This window comes from Glycine max, chromosome 11 (genome assembly GCF_000004515.6).
Source record: "Glycine max cultivar Williams 82 chromosome 11, Glycine_max_v4.0, whole genome shotgun sequence".
Lineage (NCBI taxonomy): Eukaryota > Viridiplantae > Streptophyta > Magnoliopsida > Fabales > Fabaceae > Glycine > Glycine max.
The window spans coordinates 15,674,702-15,697,777 of NC_038247.2; the positions used below are offsets into that span (position 1 = coordinate 15,674,702).

At 30.5% G+C, this 23,076-nt stretch overlaps 1 protein-coding gene across 10 annotated transcripts; it reads left to right on the top strand.

The window, feature by feature from the left end:
• The first annotated feature begins 12,418 nt into the window (after positions 1–12,418).
• On the top strand, positions 12,419–20,736 carry LOC778195 (bZIP transcription factor). Of its 10 annotated transcripts, none has more exons than XM_041006995.1 (13): positions 12,420–12,700; positions 12,868–13,022; positions 13,184–13,272; positions 13,624–13,700; positions 13,954–14,202; positions 15,067–15,111; positions 15,250–15,309; positions 15,417–15,494; positions 15,604–15,649; positions 16,689–16,960; positions 17,875–18,096; positions 19,711–19,853; positions 20,450–20,736. In XM_041006995.1, the coding sequence occupies exons 2-13, from the start codon at positions 12,913–12,915 to the stop codon at positions 20,535–20,537; spliced, it is 1,479 nt and encodes a 492-aa protein (XP_040862929.1). In that variant the 5' UTR covers positions 12,420–12,700; positions 12,868–12,912; the 3' UTR covers positions 20,538–20,736. The 10 variants fall into 10 exon arrangements, with proteins under 10 accessions (XP_040862931.1, XP_040862929.1, XP_006591080.1 ...); XM_006591017.4 differs by having other exon boundaries at positions 12,880–13,022; positions 13,621–13,700; XM_041006996.1 differs by having other exon boundaries at positions 12,880–13,022.
• Positions 20,737–23,076: the final 2,340 nt, after the last annotated feature.

Below are 23,076 nucleotides of genomic sequence, written 5' to 3' on the forward strand. Positions count from 1 at the left end.
TCTTCATCTAGAATTTGTGTGAGTGTGACTGATCAACGATGATAGCTCATGGCAGACATTTAGAACTTTGATCCCTTCTTAGTAAACAGAATGGTCATTAACTTATCTGGAAATTTTATACTCGTGTTCAGGTAATTTTTATCTTATAATTAAGACCATAAAAATAAAATATGAAGCCATTACAATGAATTCAATTTTGAGGGAAGAGAGTTGTTATGATGAGTGAGTAGTGGCATTCCAGTGGCCTTCTAAGGTATACCATTAAAAATATTTTGCTCAGCAGTTTCATATTTATTTGTTTCTCATCTATTTAAATCTATGTTAAGATGTGAATTGATCAGACTATGCATATTTGGATAACCCATAATGGCACAAACTCTTGGCTTCTCAAAATATATAGCAGCATACTATTTGGAAGTATCCAATCATGCTCAAGCCTCGATCTGTGTTTTGACACTTAGATGGCCATTTTTATCTCACATTTTGTTGTTCTTTGTCTCTGTCCCTTGGGGCGGGGAAGGGAATGGATTTAAGCTCTCTTGACTCTTGACTCTTGAGGAGTGCCAGTTTACCCTTTTTATTTGCTGGACATGGTATAGCTGTCATTCCTTCTCTTGTGCTTTTCTCTGCAGCCTCTTGTGTGGCCACTATTTTAGCTTTTAAATATGTGGAGGAGACCATGGTAGCAGCGCCCTTGATATGGTGATAAATTTGCGATGCAGTTGAAGTGTTAAACTAGATTTCTGTTCTTTATTCAAAGAATAGACTATTGATTCTGAAGCTGATAGTTTAACTGGTTTTTCAGCAATGTTATCTATGTCACATGGAAAGTAATTTTTCTTTCTCAGATATATATGCTGCAATTGGGAACAAGTTTATTATTGTGACACATTCTTAGATAAAAATGCATATCAAACATATCCAACCTAAAACCAAAAACTTATCTCCTACCAAATGCCCCTAGTGTCTACACTATTGTTCTTCCATTACTTGGTTTGTTTATGCACGCACTTGTCTGCACTTCCTGAGATAGCGACTATCAACATTCATAACTTGCAAAACTTGCTAGAGTCTTTGTTTGGCATGATTAGCAATGATTGGAGAGATGGATGACTCTTTACTGAGATGAATGTTGTTGGCTAATGTAAGATGATGAAGTGGTGTCAAACAGAGCTTAAGTGGTGATAACATGAAACTATAAAATCTTGTTTCAGTACGCTATCTGCTACGATGTAGAGGAACATAAAAACATGTTTTTGTGTAGATTTTCAGAGTAACACAAGTGTTTCTCCTTTTCAAATACTGGATTAAAATATCAGAAAGCTTATAGTTTAACAAAAGTATCAAATTAAATCCAAAGGTCATATAGCTTCAGAAGAATAGCATTTGGAGGTGCTATACTTTTAGCACTAGGGTGTTTTCAAAATAGCTTTTTTGTTTACTTCTGATCCATCCTTCTGTGATCTTAATGACACATTCATATCAGCTTGGTGCATGGATGTAATATAATTGGAGATAGGTGGCGGGTGGAGATAGGGGACGGCTTCAGCAACAATAGCAACTGAGAGACCTTTGGAAGCTTTGATAGTTGAGGCTTCTTGATTGAAGCTTTGACAAGTTGGGAACAACATGGATGGAGCATGCAAATGGAAGAATGGTAGCAAAAGAATAAATGAATCATATATCTAAAGTGCCATGCAAATGGAAGAATGGTAGCAAAAGTTGGGAACACTGTGATCTTTAACCTGGGACAAAAAAAATACATTCTAAAGATAAATTTAAATTTTGGAACTATATAATGCATTTCTAATTTGTAGAATGTTAAAACTTTAACTGACCTACACTCAATTTTGATGAGATCGACGATGGAGATTGACAACAAAGATAGGGTGGGTGAGGTTGACAACGACAAGAAGAGACACATCGAAAAGTGAGAAATGAGAAGGTAGTGGCTATACGGGGTTGCAACGGTAAGGAAAAGCAGAAGAGTAAAGGTGAAAGGAAATAAACAATTTTTTAAATGTAAAAAACAAAAAAAAAATGGGAGGTGTAATGAAAAATATGGGACATGTTATTTTCATCTCCCCTTTTCACTTCCCACTCCCTATTTTTTTTAATTTCCTATTCTACCCCTTTCTTCATACTCCTCCCCCTCTCTTTTAACCTTTTTCTCTTCCTTCCCACCTTTACTCTCTTCATCCCCATGAGATACCTCCCTTCTTCTGCCTCTTCTCTTCTTAGTTCTCCCACTCCAATGTACCTTTTCATTTTTTCACTTCTCACTAATTCAACTAAAACTTGTTTATTGCCTTTCAAAAAAAAAAAAAAACTAAAACTAGTTTATGTTGTGTATGAATACACTACACCAACTAGTTTCCATTTTGTACAAAAATAATAATATAACAGAATCTTGTTTTAGTTGTCTTGGATATTTTTAAAAAAAAACGGAATCTTTTTTTTGTTAAAGGTATTTTTATAAAATAAAAAATAAAAAGGGTAGAATGTGGGAAGAGGAAAAAGGGGAGTGAGAATAACATGTGCCTAATGTATATGTAGTGAAATTGGGTAAGTAGCCTCTTTGCTGGCCCATGTATTCGCCTATTTGCAAAGCAAAATGAAATTCCATGACACACACTCTTCCTCCTAAATATTTGTTATTGGAGCTTTACTCTCGCACATTAATGAATGATTAAAATATTGATAACCTAAGAACAAAACTAATAATAACAGGGTCCCCCCCTCTCCTATGTATAACTCCATTTATATGCGTTACTTTCTATGCATGCCTTTTATTATTGGATAAAAGCGATCTAGGTTCTTCGTCTTGAATTTGATCAGGTCAAAGTCAAACTATTTGGGATGACAACAAACCAAAAAAAAAAAAAAAAGAAATGGGTAGAAAGAAATGTAATTTAGAAAAACTAACAAGCTTTTTTGAATTTATGAACATTTTTATTTAATTAAAATTAAAAAAAAAGTAAATAAAAAATGAAAATGTTTTCAGTATTAATTTATGAATATTTTATGGAATAAATTAAAGATATAAGACTTCTAAAATTAAAAAAGAAATTATGAAAATAAATTATTCAAATTAAAACATATGATCTTTATTATGAAGCATCAAAATTTAAAATTAAAATTGTTACTGAGAAGTTAAATATTTGATGTAAGAAAAATCACGTTACTAAAAATATTAAGTAATATTTAACTCAGGTGCTTAAATAAAATGTATGAGATATCTTTAATGTTTACGCATAAAAAATCATGTTATTAAATGAAAAAAAAAATCTTTAAAATGTTATTTGACAACAAAGACTTAAATTTATGATAAAAGGATAAAAGGACAATTTAATTTAATTTAAAACATATCATAAACTTAATTTATTTTTGTGGGTCACTGTCTTATTTAACAACGAAGACTTAAAATTATAATAATATCTTTTTTGACAGAAAAATTAAAATAAAATATGGATAAGAGGGTACACTAATTTAAATTAAAACCTATCACAAACTTAATTTATTTTAAATCAATCACAAACAAATATACTTTGATTTTTTTTCCTTTACATATTTCTGTATTTAAAGGAGATATGTAGTATTGGTGTTGAGTTCAAGATTCTCATTGCCTTCCGGAGGGGTCCATTTTATGACTGCTAATTCCCACACACGGCATCTCTGCTTGATCCAGCAAACGGTCACACAACCTGCTCAATGTCAGTATCAATGCAATTGGTCTAGCAAAGGCATTAAAAAAAGGATCCAAATTCTCTGTTTTTGGAGAAAAAACGCATTCACCTCAAAAAATAAGAACCTTCTGATAAAAATCTGACAGATTCATAAGTTATTTTGATAAATTTATCTTAAAAACACTTTTAAAATACAACCGTCTGATATCATAGAGAATCCAAATCCTTAAAAAAGAATAAGATCGAGAAAAGTTATAAAGAAACAATATTCTTTTAGTTACTTGCTTAGACGACAAGTAAATGACTTAACATAATAATAGTTTGAGCACAATTAACTAATGAATAATTAATTAATTCTAGAATTAAGACCAATTACCTCTCTAGAGACAGCCAACTGTGGAGCTCAAAGAATTACTGCTCAAGGTTATGTCATATTCGTAGAACAATCTGTGCTCTAGAAACTTCACAAAAAACATCTCCATGTGAAGAACATAGCTTGTAAGGTATATTGGGAACAAAAGTACATACATACTTAAAATACATTTTGACCTAATCCTTTTAGAGTTTAGAGAATTTGTATTTTTGAGCCAAACCAACTTTTTAATGACCAATCATTGACACCATAAAGGAATAATTGGTAGGAAGCTATAAAAAGGTATTAGATGAGCATAGGATTTAATATCTGATTTTACCTCTTTATAGGGTAGATCGGGTATGTTGCCTAAATGTCTCCCTCATCCCTCTCTTACTCTGTCTGTTCTTACTCAGCATATATTTTCATAATATATTAAAGTTAAAGTTTTATGTAGTATCAGTTTATAAAATTTTATATTGTGAATCAAATAATCAGAATTCAGATTTAAGATAATTATTATAAAAATAAATAAATTTATTATATATTAATTATGATTGAATAATAGTGTATTATATATTTATTTCTAAAAAATATTGATTTTTTTATTAACAAAGGTTAATTTTATTAGTGTATCAACTAGAGGTATCCAATTCTACCTTGAGGATGGTGTTAGGTTTTGATTGGGGGATATCCATCCCAGGCAGAGGGATATGCTGTCACCTTGGGATTGGCTATGGTCGAAGGGGTTCTACGCCACACCCTTGGTAGTGGTTTGACTCCTATGGGTAAAATTAGAAATATTGGTGCCATGAATTCAAATTTGTGACCTTTTTCTTTCTCTTCTCCATTCATTCTTAAGTTGCCTTCCCAACCATTCTTAAGTTGCCTTCCCAACCATAAAAAAGTTGATCTTAAATGAAATTATATTTAAAAATTGAAATTGATGAAATAGAATGCTTAAGACACTATTTGAGAACTAGAAGACAAAAACATAAACTATATATAATGATGGATTTATGATACTAAGAAAAATGAAAATAAGTTGCAAGTAATTTCATGATTGTCCTGTGTACCATATTGCTCTGCAGACATATATGTCTATGAGTGGAAAAGAATCTTAAGATGGCATGGTTTTAGGTGATGACAGGGAGTGGATGTTGACCTATCAACGAAGGGGAAAATACCAAACAAATCCATCTCAGAGCAGGGATTAAATACAGAAAGTGGGTGTGCTTGTGGAATATTATTCTAATGTTTTGGTTGAAATGGCATTAGCACAACTGCTTAAGTTTAGGGTATGATGTGTAACATAACTCACTTTTGTTATGGCTCTTAGTTGTAAAAAAATAAAAATAAAAGTGAAATCCATCACCCCTAGGTATAAAAGATCAAGAAAACCACCTTTAAGAGCTTTCTCTTTTCGTCCTCTTTTGCAATCTTTAATGAGAAAGGAAAAGAAAAAAAGAAGAAGAAAGAAAAACAAACTTGTCTCATCATGATATTGTAGTACTGTATATATATTGTGTTCCTACATAAATGAATACACATGACTTTTTCTTATTAAGTACATGCAACCCTGTTGAAGCCCCCACGAGAGAACCGATAAGAAAACACAGGTGGTTAGAGGAGAGAGAAAGAGAGTGGAGTAGGAGTCAGTGATTGCAGTGGTTTTTTGCATAGGACCCCACCCCCTTTAATTTTAATTAATATGATTTGTGTTGTTCAATAATAATATGAGTATTTACTACAAAATTTATATGGAGTTGTTCAAGTGTTTTTTTGTGTACACTAAAAGGATGAATGAAGTGGTACAAACTAAGAAGAGTGTGTTTGAAAATCAGTTAGGATATATGACATTAAATGAAAGAATTGTACTTTTCAATGCACAGGCAAAGAAGTAATGTGAGTGTTGAATTGAGTTGAAAATGGCTTCAATGGGATGAAACTGAAATTCAAACGCACACAAATTATTTCAATTTAACACGTAGTATTGAATTTAAATCTTGTTACTTAGTATCACCAAATGCATGTTTAATTTGAAACCGTAGTGTTCAACCAAAATCGCGTTTATTATTGCGTGAGAAGCAAAGTAATACATAATTGCTTCTACTTTTTTTATGGTAATATATGATTTCAGCATAATGAATCAGTTATGAATGTTTAAAAAAGAAAACTTCATCATTTATAATAATTCTATCAGATTTTATTCTTTACCAAAAATAAGTAATTTTTGTGTTAATTTTCAATCCAAATTAAAATTTTACTTTCCTAATATATACTAATTTTTTTTTAACAATTGTACTTAGGGTGTTTGGGTCGATTATGGGACTAATCCTTGATCTGGAACTTAATCACATGTATTATGTGAAAATCAAACTCAAATCATCCTCTTCCATAAATTTATTGTGTGTTGTTGTCAACTGAACTACAACAATTCGATTCATATATAGAATTTTTAATACAAATTTTTATTACATGAATTATGGAGGAGAAACATCAATTTGATTAAAGAATAATACTAACTTTTATAATTTTTTTCATGACACTTTCAAACCCCACAAGCTTAGAGAGATTGACACAAGGTTGCTAAGAGCATCTCCAACCAGAGGTGCTTTGTGAGATTCTAAGTGTAAGAAATTGTTTCTTAAAAGAAACTCCCCATTGGAGAGTATCTACATGGCATGGGAGTTCCTTCACCGAAAATTTAGGTTTCTAATATAAGAAACCCTTTCTTCAAATAATTTTTTTTCGAACATCACCAACCAAAATCAGAAGCCAACCAAAGGGGAAAGGGAAGAAGGAAGTGCATACCTCCGCAATGCTCGGCATTGGCAGGGTGATCCACCTCCAATGCACCCTAGGGGAGGACGACAAAGAGGTTGTGGCGGCGATTGAAATCCTCCTAGACGGATTGAGGGACGATGAGGCTCTCAAAATCGTGGATGACGTTGTCGGGGCGAAAGGCATCTTCAGCGTGGAGTATCTCGACATAGTCGACAGTTCTCTGGTTGGAGGGCTTGGAGGCCAAATGAAGGTGGTGGTCGGAGAGAGAAAGCTTATGGAGATATTATTGTTGAAGTGAGTGAAATTTGAAATAATAATGAATTAATTATTAAGTTATAATAAAAAAATATAAATGTGTGGATTTTTGAAAGTTTATTTCATTGGAGTAAAATTCTGTATGGATTTCTTATGAGTGGCATGACATTATGTGGACCACAAAAAGTGTTGTGGAAACAACAAAAAGATAATTAAAAAACCCATATAAGAAACCTGATAGTTACATAGAAGTGTTTCCAACACTTGCAGCGAAAAATTATGATCTATTTTGCATTAAAAATATACAATAATAAATAGGAAAAAAAAACAGGTTTCTGTATCCTAATGTGTGTTCTTAAAGCAACCAAACTTTTCTTCAATAGTGTGAAGACTCTATATATATCTACCCCGAGACCAATATATGCTATTAACTCTTTGATGAGTGGAACTCTAAAGAGCAAATCTTCTACTGTTCAGGTCTAAAACAAGACTTGGAACTCTTCTAGTTTGTGTTTGGTGTACTTTGCCTGGGATAGATGTTTCTATTTATAATGTTAAAGAGATATGAATTTGGGTCTTTTTTTTATATAAAAAAAAGGAAAGATTTTGTTTAAAATAATTTCATATCTCTTTATCTTTATAAAAATAAAAATTATCTTGTATCTTTTATTGTAAGAAACTTCCTGATATAAAACAAAGATAATTCATAATTAATCACATGACTAATTACGATAATTAATCACATGATCTAATCCTGATATATAGCAATAGAATATTATTCTAATTTTATGGACAACTTTCACATTTATAAAGTAATACCCTTTTTTATATTAATTATATTCTTGGTGCTAGCAAAAAATATAATAATATTACATTAAAATATTTATTTGATTAAATTAAATTCTCTAATTTAATTATCAAATAAATTATTTTCTTTTGTAAAGATTGAAATACTTATTTGTGTGTGATCTCGTAGATTCAATACTTAACTGATAGTAAATTAATCATAATTAATTTACTAATCAAGGTAGACGTTTAGCCACACTTCTTAACGTCTGAATAGCATGAAGTAACATCTTTTACCTTCAAGAATCAATAGAAGAATAATGTAACATTTCCTTCCATCATTTATAACTCAAGATTAACTCTAGAATATAGTATTATTGTCAAACTCTAATAAGCTAACACATTTAATTAATTAATGACTTAAGAAACTCTTTTCTTCTTTCATTCAATTGTTTTGGTCAAGGTCTTAATTCTATCATAGAGCTCAAACTCATTACCTAGAGTTGACAGATTCCTTTTAGATTAATCATTAATTTTACAAGTATTTAATCATATACAATATTCATTCAACTAGTGCCCTAAGACATTAAGTGTCCAAAATTAAAATATAACAAATAACTTGTTAATTACTATGATAATCTCAGGTCAAAGGAAATTATTATATTTCTCCTTGAGAACTTCCTATTGACATATCATGATAATATTAATTATTAAAAATTCTCAATTAAGTAAGTTCAATGATGACATCCACATATACATCATTTGTATATGCAATTTAATAAATAAGATCTATTAATCTTTATCCAATAAAGACAATTAGATATATATTGATCTATTCGGATTATTGATGTCTCATTCACAATAATCCTACGATTAAGAATAATTTAGATTGAAATTATAAAGGATTTATTTCTCATTATCATAATCTCTATCATGATAACAAGCCTCTAATTTTAATCAAGGACTTGTCAAATTAACAATTTAATAAAATAATAAATATGATAATAAAATAAAGAACAATTCTTTACTAAAATTAATAACATGATGGATTGGATCTTAGACATACATATTTATCCCCAATAATCTCCCACTTGCATTAGAGCCAATCACTCATGTATTATATTACTAATTCCAACTTATGCTCATCTAACTACTTTAGTTTTTAATGTTGAGTCTTGATAATAAAACACAATCTTTAGTTCTTCTTAAGTACTTAAGAATGGTCTTACCCACTTTCAATGCTCCCCACCAAGACTTTCTTAATATCAACTTGTTACACTTAGTGCATAAATGATATTAGAACATGCAAAAATCATTTCATATATAATAGTTCCCACTATGCTAGCATATGATACTCTAGATATATTATTTCACTTCATGAGTTTTAGGACAATCCTTTATACTAAGAGTAACTCCTCCTATTGGCAAATAGTCACTTTTGGAGTTTCCATGTTATACCTCTTTAGGATGGTATTAATGTACATAGATTAGGAGACACCAAGCAACCTTCTAGATCTATCTCAATAAATCTTTATTTCTAAAATGTAAGTTGTTTCTCCCAAATGTTTCATGGATATTATATTAGTAGCCAAATCTTTCTTCTTGCATTGTGTATTATTTTATATGTCATCTATATATAAATGTAATGGTCCCAATGACCTTTTTGTACTCACAAAGTTCTTCTTCATAGCTAACAAGATTGAACTATTCAATTATCTTGTTAAAATGAATGCTTCAACTTCTACACATTTATTTCAATCCATAAATGAATCGTTGAAACTTGTAGGCTTTATTAAGATCAGACAAGGATGTGAATCCCTCAGGTTGTGTCATATACACATCTTCTTTTAACTCACCATTAAGGAAAGTCATTTTCCACATCTATTTCATATTTCATGATCATAGTATGCTACTATAGCAAGAAGAATCAAAATTGATTTGAGCATTGCCACAGGAGAAAAGTTGTCATAATTTATACCTTCCTTTTGACAATGTCCCTTGGCAACAAGGTGAGCTTTGTAGGTTTCAACCTTCCAATTTGCTCCAATCCTTTTCTTGTAAACCCATTTACAACCAATTAGTTTTATATCCTTTGAACCTTCAACTAAAGTCCATACTTTGTTGATCTTCATTGATTCTATTTCGGATTCCATAATTTCTTGTCATTTCTTACAATCCAAGCTTTGCATAGCCTCTTCATAGCTTCTTGGATCATCATCATCATGATAAACGTCATTTGATGTGTCATCTAGGACCATCAAGTTTAATCTATTAGGTGGATGGTGCACTCGAGTAGGTTTTCTAGAAGGCTCATGCATTAGGTTCATAGGTTGCTGAATTGACTCTAAGATTGATTCCTTAACTTGATCTTGAACTATAGCTGGCTCTTGAACCACAATTGTTGGAGGTGATGACCTTTGTGGTAACTTTAGAACATTAAAGAAAGGTATCTCATTTTTCATCTCATAGTCCTGAGTTGTTTCATTGGTTAATTGAGTTTCATCAAACTCAATTTCTTTACCATGACTTCCTCTTGCAAGGAATTTTCTTTCTAAAAAAAATAGCTCCTCTTGCCACAAACATTTTATGGTCAGAAGGTTGGTTTAAACAATATTCCACAATTTCTTTAGGATACCCAATGAATCTATATTTCTCAGACATTACCTTAAGTTTGTCTATTCGCAATCTCTTAATGTATGTAGGACAATCCCATGCCTTGTTGTGTTTGAGATTCATTCTATCCCTTTCCATATCACATAAGAAGTTATGGATACTAATTTTGTAGAAACTTTATTTGGCAAATAAGTTACTACTTCTAAAGCATATATGCACATGAACTTACTAGAAGATCATAAGTAACTTGATTTTCATAGTCAATTAGCATATTAAGCATCTTATGCATGAGAACAATTCTTAGGTAATGATACTAATCGTCATAATGGGATCCAACCAATTTTGTTTCAATATTTCTTTATGTGGGAATTTCCTTAAAACTATGAATGAGTCACTTGGTTGTCAAGTCATTTCTCAAACATATTCTAAGGAAGAATATATCACATATTTTTTTAAGACATGATGTATCACATACACTTTGAAAAATAATCATACCAAATAAGTACCTCAGGTCAATCCTATTGGTATTTACAAATTAAATTTAATACTTTTTGGGTAGTCCAGATGTTTAGTATAAAAAATAATTCCAAAATCCACATCTCATGCTATATTAATTAATTATATGTCCCCCGGTTGTGAGATTGTTCCTTATTATTAATTAAATAAATAACTTGCATCACATGCTTTTATTTTAAGCAAGTCTCTTAGTTGTCAGGTCGTTTCTTGTAATAAAAATAATTTTCGTCACATGCTCTAATTTATTTTTCAAAATACAAGTCTCTTGTTATTCAAGTCATTCCTTGTAATAAAACAAATCAAAACAGTTTGCATCATATGCTCTAATTTATTTTCAAAACCACAAGTTTTTTTATATTCTAACTGTTCATTGTCATTAAACAATTTAATATATAAAATAAATTGGATAATATATCACCATATAATAAAACACATATCATCATATGTATTTCCATAAAGACTATAAACATGTGGAGAAACAAAATTTTGCTCCTAAAATAAGATTTGTATAGTCATTGACAAGATACAACTTGAATTAAATCATTTTAATTCGAAATATTATTTCTATGTTAGATGTTTGGGATGAAATTAACTTTTGTTGTCAACTTCTTTGACAAGTGGAACAAAGAAAAAAAAACTTTTAAAAAATTTGGGGCTTCCGTTATGAGAGAAAACAAGAGGTAATTATGTGTTTTTCAACGAACAATCTAAGCATATTCTTGTAACACACATAGGAAACTTCTTTTTCTAACCATCCGGAAAAAACTCACGATGCATTCTCTCTCGTTCCTATCTAATGTTTAAATAAAAAATCATTTTGTGTTTCTATCAACTCGCTATTAAGATATTTAAATTTAAAATAAATTTTTTTTTATCAGTCAACTTTTAGCATATTTAAATTTTAAAACAAAATTCATTTTGTTTTTGTCTACCAACTATTAGCATATTTAAATCTAAAAGAAAATCCTTTTTTTTTATTTATTTCTATCTGTCAACTATTAACATATTAAAAACAAACTCATTTTTTTGTTTCTAATCAATAAATCAAATATCTTCACACAAAAAAAATAATCAAAAGGATATATAATATCACATATTATTAATTGTTATCACACTAATCAAAATCTTGGTACAATCCTATAAATTATATACTAAAATATATTTTTATCATAATAACGAATCTCTAATTTTAATCAAGGACTTGTTAAATTAACAATTTAATAAAATAATAAATGTGATAATAAAATTAAAAAAACAATTCTTTACTAAAATTAATAATATGATGAATTGGATAAAATTGATAATAAAATAAAGAATAATTATTAATTAAAATAAAAAAATATTTCTTTACCATGGTTGGAGATGCACTAAATTGCTAGGACAAGATTTGGGGTACCACAGTCACTACCACATAATGAGTTACTCACACAAAGTATTTACAACCAGCTAGGAGCAAGTAAGTGATAAAGCAAGCCAAACACACTTATCAATCAGGTTTCTTCCCAGAGAAGGAGAAAAAGAGAGATAGGGACACCCCATGAAAGATAAAATGTTGCAAAGAGGACTCATACATGAGAAAAAGACTGGACCCTCTTCTTGTGGCAACTTATGTATTACTTTGACAGGAAAGCTTTGATCTTTCGTTACTGTGTGAACTTGTCCATATAGTATTCTTTTTGTCCATAGAATTCCAAAGAAAACAGAGGTAATTAAAAGTTATATATCACTTCCCGGTTTTCATACTCAAAAGAATTCTCTCTCTCTATGTATGTGTATATTATATTTATATGGACATATGCACACACTTCAATTTTTTATATTCTACAACTTTGTGATGAATTGAGTTTCTTCTACTTTGTGAGAAACTTTTAGTTTCAACTTCAGAGAAGGTGAGAATGGTCTAAGAAGAAGCCTTGCATGGCGAGCCAAAGAATAGGAGAAACGGGTTTGTCTGAGTCAGGACCTTCAAGTCACCATATCCCTTATGGAGTTCTTCATGGGATTAATACTTCATCATCAGCCCTAATGTATTCTTCAATGATTTATTTCTCCATCTCAGTGTTATCAACACTTAGAAAAACTGAATTTCCTTACAAGGAATTTTTATTATATGGTGTTTCTTCATTTTTATGAATTAGCCTTGTTTTGATTTTTTATTTTTGTTTTTTACCCTTTGTTAATTTCTTAGCAATCAAGGGTCAGCTTTTGATTTTGGAGAGCTGGAAGAGGCTATTGTTCTGCAAGGAATTAAGATAAGAAATGATGAAGCCAAAGCATGTATGTTTCAATATTGTTTCCCTTTTTCATGGTTCTCCTTTTGATGACGTTAGATAAGCATAATAATAAGGAACTCTTTCTCCAAAAGCATAGAGAAGAAGTGGGAAGAGGAAGGAGGTTTGAACATGCCTAGAGTTACCATTTCCCATAACATAATGATAATAAACTTGGATTTGGATGGCATAGTCATAGAAATAAACTTGCATGGTTTTCTGACTCCATGAGTCATCATGAGGAGTATAAGTATTGAAAAGGAGGATAAGGTTCCCTCCACCTTTTCATATGATTGATGTTCATAAAGCCTTTATTTTTGGTGATCCTCTGAGATTTTCCTTTTTGTGATTGTAGCAGCTTTATTCACAGGCAGGCCTTCAGCCACACTGGAAATGTTCCCTTCATGGCCAATGAGATTCCAGCAAACCTCAAGAGTACTATACTCTCTCTATCTCTCACTTCTCCATCTTTGACCAATCCATATCCAAAGAGGCTTAAAACTAACAATTTTAATAATATCCCAATCTTTTCAATTTTTTTTAGTACTTTCAATTTGATAAGGATATATCATATGGTTAAATACTTCAATTCAAATCTTAATTTTCAAAAATCTAATAGTTGGTTTTAAAAATCTTAATTTAGTAATAACAAAGAAATGAAATTTTTTTGGTGGATTCACAAATATAGGGAGGTTCAAAGTCAGGAGAGGAAAGCAGTGATTCAGGATCAGGAGTGAACACTCTTTCAAGCAAAAATGAGCTCCAATTTGAAACAGAATCTCCAATAAGCATAAAAGCATCTTCTTCAGATCATCATCAGGCTTTTGATCAGCACCTTCAACAACAGCAGCAGCAGCAGCAACAACAACAACACGAGACAGCAACAGCAGGCACATCATCACAGAATCAATCAGCAGCCAAATCACCTCAAGAAAAGGTTCTTAATTAATAACAACAAACTCAACTATTGTTTTTCCACTGTTAATCTCTTAGTTTTTTCTCTCTTTCCATGTCCCCAAAACACTGGGAAAGTTTACCTCTTTTATGCAATTATTATTATTACTGTGTTGGTTTGGTTGGTGGGTTGGTCTTTCTCTCTCTCCATCTCTTTGTGCACATCTTCACAGCACAGATCCCAACAGCCCTCAGAAAATCAAAGGGACACAGAGTTTCTCTGATTCCTGAACGATTTTCTGATGAATTTTTTCTGACATGAAAATGAGAGAGAGAGTTGAACGTGACAAACAAAAAAACAAAGTGAGAATCTTTTCAGTATTTATCAATCAATGTTTTCTCTTTTTAATAGTGACCCACTCCCACTTCACTTGTCCTCCTCAGACAAAAAACTTGTGTGCCTTTCTCCCAAGTTAATTGTGTGGAGGAGTTACAAATCTTTCTAAACCACAGTGCAATACACCAAAACAATGGCAGATAAAGATGCTTTTTGCTACCCTTATCATGTTCATGATTGCACATCACCACAAGAGAATTTGCCCAATAAAGGGCCTTTTCATTCAGAAATGCTTCCCAAAAATTCTGTGAGCAAATCACATTCTTTTATTTTATCTTTGCATTTTTGTTTTAAAGCATGGCATTATTTCCATGAATTTCTGTAATGTTGAGCAATTTTTCTTCATTTCCCTCACTGATTTATTTAGTAGCTAGAAATCTACAAATTTTGTAGTTTTTAAGTACCCTTAAGTTCAGTGATTTAATTTAACATTTGAGTTTACCTTTCTATATTTTTCTCACCTTTTAAATCTCTTTATTCTTTATTTTTTGGGGGATTCTTTTTATTCAGAGGAAAGGAGCTGGTTACACATCAGAGAAGCCACTTGATGCAAAGGTTTTGAATATGATACAAATACATACACATTTATTTATAATCTATGATATCAATATTATATATTGCAAGGTATGTTTTTGTTTTTGGATTTTTTAAATGGGAGGTAAGTCAAGATATTCTTGTTTGGTTTGGATTCAGACACTGAGACGTTTAGCTCAAAACAGAGAAGCTGCAAGGAAAAGCCGTCTCAGGAAAAAGGTGTGTCCCATCATTTGATTAGAATAGAAAAATGCTATCATATATTATAATGAAAAAAAAAAGTAACATAAGATACTTTGTGTAAACGTGCTGTTCCATTGCAATAGGCTTATGTGCAGCAACTAGAGTCAAGTAGATTAAAGCTCACACACCTTGAACAAGACCTTCAAAGAGCTCGCTCTCAGGTTCTTTTCTCTCTCATTACACACACAAAATACTGCATATATAATTTTTTTTAATTATTTATTTGACTTGTTCTTATGATTGCTGTTTTTGTTGTTTTTAATTTATTAGGATGAGTTTATGGGATGTGGTGGTGCTGGTGGCAGTATAAGTTCTGGTGAGTTTAATTAGCCTTTTCTCTTGTTGGTTTTTTAAATTCAATTTCATTTTTCTAATACCTCAGATTGGAACAAAGATAGAAGGGGGTGAATATGTCATAATTTTCTGGCACATCGTATATATGATTATGGAGCATGGAAAAACTTGTTACAATGAGTACCTGAAAGATTTAGTTGGCGTGATCTTTTGACTCTTTTTTACACTTTGGAACATGAGACAAAGAATTAAGAGACTCGTTAGGGAGCAGCAATTGCTGTTATTGACACGTAACTTCTTCCTAGCTATGTCCTTTGAATCTTTTTTAGTGCCAAAAATAAATAAAAAGTCAAATTTAACCAAAATCTAGAATCAGGTGGAGAAGTCTTGGAATTTGACCAAAATCTGTGGCCTAATTCACGTTTGAATCCACATTATTAAATAGAAAAAAAAGTAAATAAATAATCAAACAAACAAACAGTGGATCATTATTCTAAAAAGATATTGATAACTTACTAAAATGTGATGAAATAGAAAACTGTGCGACCCATTCTAAACATGTATATAAAGGCTAGTTTAACTTTTCAGAGAATTATTGATCCATACAACTGCTTTTTCCTCTTTTAGTAAAAGAACACGATGTTAAGATTAAAAGAAAAGGTTTTGAGCATAGAATAATAATATCTTCTGCCTAGATAATGCACTTGGGGGTGATAATTCATTGATTTTTTTATTGATAAGATGAATTAAATATAAAATGTGCTAGGTCTGTTTCATTACGGACCATATTTGCACCGGTCACCAAACAAACTAGAGTTTTTAAATTTTAATACAAAAATTATCATGTCTTACATTATATATATATATATATATATATATATATATATATATATATATATATATATATATATATGTATATATATATATATATATATACTCACTATGTAATGCCAATAATTAAAAAAACAAAACTTTATACTGTACCAAAATGTCACATAGTAGCAATGTTATTTTTCTAACTATTATGGTAACAAAGTGTGCATTAATTTGTGGTGTTGTAGGAGCTGCAATGTTTGACATGGAGTATGCAAAATGGTTAGAGGATGACCAGCGGCACATAGTGGAGCTCCGGTCGGGGCTGCAGACGCCGCTGTCGGACGGCGAACTAAGAGTGATTGTGGATGGATTTCTGTCTCATTATGATGAAGTTTTCAGGCTGAAAGGGGTGGCTGCTAAAACAGATGTGTTTCATCTTATTAATGGCACATGGACTTCACCAGCTGAGAGATGCTTCCTCTGGATAGGTGGTTTTAAACCATCAGAGCTCATCACAGTATGTATTTTCTATGCACTTTCTTTTGTCCCTTAAGATCACACTTCATCTTGCTCAATCAAATGCTATATGAAACATAAGTATACATTAATGGACTAATAAGGGTTGTCAATACTTAATTTAATTGTCCTTTAAAAAAATTACTTAATTTAATTTTAAGTCTTAACCTAGTATGAACTCGTTTTAGAGAATTTATTAAATACTAATGATGATGCTACTATCCATTAATTATTTAACATGAACGAAAAAATTAATCATGTTAAGAAAAATATTAAAATTAACAACATATTTGAGGAGAAAGAAATGTTTCTTACACAAAGCTTTGTTTTTCTCAAATGCTCTCACGAAAATAAATGCCAGTGATAATTATTTTTTCCTGCTCCAGTGGTAAATCCTTCAAATTTTAAAATTTTATATATATCCTCTAAAGGGTAATGTGCTGCTTAATATGGCAAACGAATTAACACCTGAAAATATAAATAAATATAGCAAATAAACCTTTAAATAAAAGGAGGAGTCCTTTTAGAGGCGAGATATCCAATTTTCTTGGTACGAGATTTTTAACTTTTACTACTTATGTATATAATTTATTATTTGGTAGTGTTTTTTTTTTTTGGTACGTAAAAAGGTAAAATCAAACACAAGTTATTGAAGTCAGTTTATGATTGTGTCTGCGGATAACGGTTTTACAGAAAACCCTGGCAGTAATTAACGGTAAGATTAGTAATTTCAACTACTTTTATTAAAAAGTAAAAACAATAAAACTTGAATTAATTTTTTATTAATTATATATTAAGTCATCAATAACATTCAAAAAATATTTAATAACCACACTTAACTTAGTATTTACATAGCGCATGTTATAAAAAATAGATATTCATGAACTTATGTGTATATATATTATTTTTGGTCAGATGTTGATACCACAGTTAGAGCCCCTGGCGGAGCAGCAAATTATGGTCATATGTGAACTCGGGCATTCGTCACTGCAAACAGAAGAAGCTCTCAGTCAAGGTCTTGAACAGCTTCAGCAGTCTCTTGTTGACACCATTGCCGGCGGGCCCATCGCCGACGGTGTTCAACAGATGGTGGCAGCCATGACCAAGCTTGGCCACCTTGAAGAATTTGTTGCTCAGGTAAATTAAACTAGTTATTATATATAAAATTCTATGTAAAAATATATAATTATGCGATCATGCATATAATTAATGTAGCATGTTTTAATTAATTAGATGTAGAAATAACACAAAAGGGGGAGGGGGTTAGCAAAAATGTCATATTATTGAATTGATTGATCGATCACATTATCTTATAGCTAGGGTTACATATATTTTTCTTAATGTTTTAGTGCTAAAGTAATACTTTAATTTTTGTCCACTCAATTTGGTGAGGAGTTGACGTAAAGCCTCAGGTGACATCTGTGTCAAAGTTATTTGTATAGCACAATTTCTATTTGACTGATGATAGGGGAGAGTCTTTATACTTTATACATTCATGTCAAAGTTAAATTTGAAGTTATACATGACTTACCCATCCTTGGATTTCTAGTTTTCAAACAGCAATTGATGTAAGAAACTTGAGTTTGAAATTGGATTGGAAGAAGCCCATTCAATTCTCGCGGGTTTAATAACTATGGTCTTATTGTTTTTTACTTTAAACATGTTTAAGGACCGCCCCATTAATTAATGACACGTATTAATTTCAAAATCCAAATAGGGATGAATAATGATGTATACAAGTGCTACTAGCTAGTAATAGCTGATGAAATGTTACTTTCTAGTCCATTGTGTTTCTTTTGCTCATTCACCCTCTCTTTGCATGTTTTGCGGCGCAATTCTGCCTTCTCATATACAAGAAAATTGAGTATATATGATCCTTAGTTTACATCTCCTTATCACTTCAGCTAGATTATAACATGTCCATAATTTACTTCTATTCACTTTTTTTTTCGTATAGGGTTAAATATACAAAAAAACCAAAGCTTGAAATATACTCTCTTTTTTATGATTAATCCTTACACGCTTGACATCTGATGATAGACATTTTACTTTAGTTCTTAGATAAGCATCATGGCCTGGTAGACTCTATTGTCTCAAGCTACAAGTCGACTACAACCTCTTTCTATATGATTAAATAACTTAATAATTTCAGGCAAATAATTGGGTTGACTTAGATCACCTACTACATGTTGGGCACGTATTTATTAGTATATATATCATTATATTTTTTCTGGGTACTTTAGTTTATTACTTGACGCTCTTTCTACTAATATTTAAGGTACATGCATGTCAATTCATCAAAATGTTTGATGTAGTTTTTTCATCTCAAAATGTTCCAATCAGAAGTTGGTCGTAGACAGTGATAAAACCTTAGGTAGACTTATAATCACCAATGATTTACAAACCAAATTGACAAGTGGTTCCTAATTGATTATATTCTTGTGTCATAAAATAAAAAGAAAATATAGTACTTTATACGTGTATTAGAATCAGTCTAATTAGTTCATAGATAAGACAATTAGATAATCAGTATTATCAACCGTACCCTTTGAAAGCATAGTGCTCTTGTCCATATGTGCCACTGGATTAGCTATAGGGACCCATCTCATGCGGTAGTTGGGATTTGATTATACTTCATATATTTATATATAGATTATTATATATATAATTAATGAATTTATTCATTAAATACCATACTTTCTTCTGACTTAATTGTTTCATTTCTCACCCAATTAATCAATTGTGTTGAAGGCTGATAATTTGAGGCAACAAACCCTTCACCAATTATGTCGATTGCTGACAGTTCGTCAAGCAGCAAGGTGTTTTCTTGTGATTGGAGAGTATTATGGCCGTCTTAGAGCCCTTAGTTCTCTTTGGGCATCAAGACCACGAGAGTAAGATCTACACACCATATCTTAATCACTTTTAACTTTTTTATCATGATTTTTTCTCCTCAACTTTTAATTATTTACTCTCAATTTTTTTTCATTTTTTTTAAACAAAAATTCTTATTTTCTTATCTAATTACTTATGTTTTCCACTTGTTTAAATTTTTTTTGTATACTTTCATATATATAATTTTTTTATTACTATTTTTAAATTTTACTTAACTTGAGGTTTTCTTATGATGTACAATATAATGGCTAATTCTATACATTTTATTTTATAAGAAATAAATTAGGCTTATATTTTACTTTTGGTGTTCTACCTAAAAGTATCAAATTAAAAAAGTATGCTAATCAAAACTGTAATTAAGTCAATAAATATTTTAATTTCAATATCTCTTATATAAAATCTCTAACACTTGGATTAGTCAAAACTCAAAAGAAACTTTTATGGATGGTCTTCATTTCATTTCCTTTCAAGTTTCAACAACACTTGCATATATCTGCAACTAATTCCAAATCTAGCTGCTCCATTGAAATTATTGATTAAATTAGATCACCCAAAAAAAAAAAAATAGTGACACCCTTTTCGTTTGGTTCAACAGGTCATTGATCAGTGATGATAACTCATGCCAAACAACCACTGAATTGCAAATGGTTCAATCTTCTCAGAATCATTTCTCAAGTTTCTGAAATACATTGTAATTGAAACCTGGTGCAAGTGGATTTCTTTGGGCTGCTTTAGAAAGAATGGAAAAGAGTGTCAGCATCATCAAAGAATTAATATCTTTTTTTTTTCTTCTTTCAATCTTCCTCTCGTGTCTCTTATGTTTTGTAATAATTAAATGGAATTCGAGTTTTATGTGAATGACGAGGAAGCTCTTCTACTTTAGCTAAAAGGAGTAGAGAAATTTAATGATATAAAGGAACGAATATGACATGTGAGATGTGTGTGTGTGTGTATATATATATATATATATATGTAATGCTAGTCTCCTATATATATTATATAGCTAGCTAGTTGCTTCTTTTAATTTTCTTTTACACACACACCACATATATTTTAAATTAATTAATTATACTATATATAATGGCTTTAGAAGTATAAGGTGACACAAATTGGGAGAAGACAGTTGCATTTATAGTAGTGGTTTTGGTTGCAAGTGGAGTGTCTTATATATGTATAATGCAGAGGAGATTAATGGAAAGAAAAGAATTTATATTAATTTATATATGAATTAAGAACGTTGTCTCTGGTTTTGGTGGTTATTGCACAATTTGCGTAGAACTGTAGCTAAACAGAAGAGGTTGTGTCTCTTCGTTTATTTGAAGCGGTTTGGTTACATGCAGCTATAAGACTGACTAATTTATTCGAAAAAGAAAAAGAAAAAAAGAAAGCGAACAAAGGAATTGTGCGTTTGTGTCTTTGCAGGCACATGTGCCTCCATTTGTGTGCGTTGAAAATGAGAGTGTGGTCCTTTTTTGTTTGCATTTCAGATCGATCAACAAGTGCATATATATATATATATATATATATATGTGTGTGTGTATATGTTTCAGTCTCAGAATTGCATGCAATTGGCACACCAACAATGAATTCCACCTCGATCAAATATTTTCTTTACAGATATGAACATATTGCTTTTAAATAATATTAAGTACGTAAGTGAATCAATTTATAGAAAATTATTCAACTTAATCAATAGTATCGAATAAGAATTCGTAAGTGTGTAGTTGAGTTGCCTCCAATACTTAAAAGAAAGTGCTTTCTCATCTTTAATAATTTTATCTAGTTCAAGAAAGATCCTTACTTTTACTTTGTCGTAGAAAACATATATGTGATCTTGTACAAATTGTCCTTAAATGCTTAAAATAGTTAATTTAAATAAAAGGAAAACAAATCACAACATGAATTGTTGTTATTATTGACTTTTTTTATACATAATTAAACCCGCTTATATAATTATCAGAAATGTGTTTGATGTATATATATGTGTGTGAAAAATGATAATAATATCCATCCTAGTTGGGATGCATTAGTATTAAACACAAAAATTTTGAACTAAAAAATTATTAAATTTTTTATTTTTAAAATTTAATTTAAGAATATCATCGCACTTCATCTAACTTAAATATATATAGAGAAAAGAATCATAAAAAAAGAAAATAAGAGAAAAAAAGATTTTATTTTTATTTTAAAATTAAATGATAAAATATAATAATATTCTTGAATTAAATTTTGGAAAACAAAACCATCGGTCTAAATTTTTGTGTTAAATGCTAATTCACTCCAACCAATTAGGGTGAATATTAGCATCTCCCACACATATATATAGGAGTGGTCTTCATATTCCAAAAGTAATTTTTTGAGAGTTATTTTTCATATTCTTTATTTATTTTTTTGAGATTTAATGATTATATATATATATAGAGGAGTGATCTATTTATTCCAAAAGTAATTTTTTGAGTTATTTTTCATATTTTTAATTTATTTTTTTGAGATTTAATGATTATGATTAGTTACTTATTATAATTATTAAATCTATAAAAAATTATGAGGAAGAAAAATAATTTTAAAAAAATTACTTTCAGAATAAGTAAATGTCTCCTTTTTTTTAATATATATATATATATATGATTTTTTTATAATTTGTTAGTTGTTAGAATGTTTAAAGGAAAATTTGAACTCACAATGACCTCTTCCTCCTCTCTTCATTCTTATTTTTCGATCATTAAGTTATCTTATAACTCCATATATGAAGATTCAAGTGAGTATACTATGAATCTCTTTTACATATTATCCCCAGACCTAATTTATATAGTGAATCTAATGCATGGGATGAGGGTAACGTGAGATGGGACACTTTATTAATTATGAGAGTGAATTGAAGACTAGTAATAAGAGTTACTAAAAAGAAAAGGTGTGTTAATTATCTTGTAGTGGTGAGTGGTGACAGATATGGCACCTTCGTACATACTACATGCGTACCATGCATTGTTGCATTGTAGGCATAGCCTGTTAATTAGCCTGCCACTTTTGTTCCCATTCCTTGAGTCCGAAAATTAATTAGCAGCTGGAAGTAAATGCTTTCGCTATTCTTCGTGCATGTTTCCACATGCATGCATTTTTTTTACACCTTTTAATTAATCCTCAAAGGTTGAGTGTGCGCAGAATGGTGATGTACGTACGTACGTGTAGAGTGGAAAGGGACTGTACCTAATAACACAATAA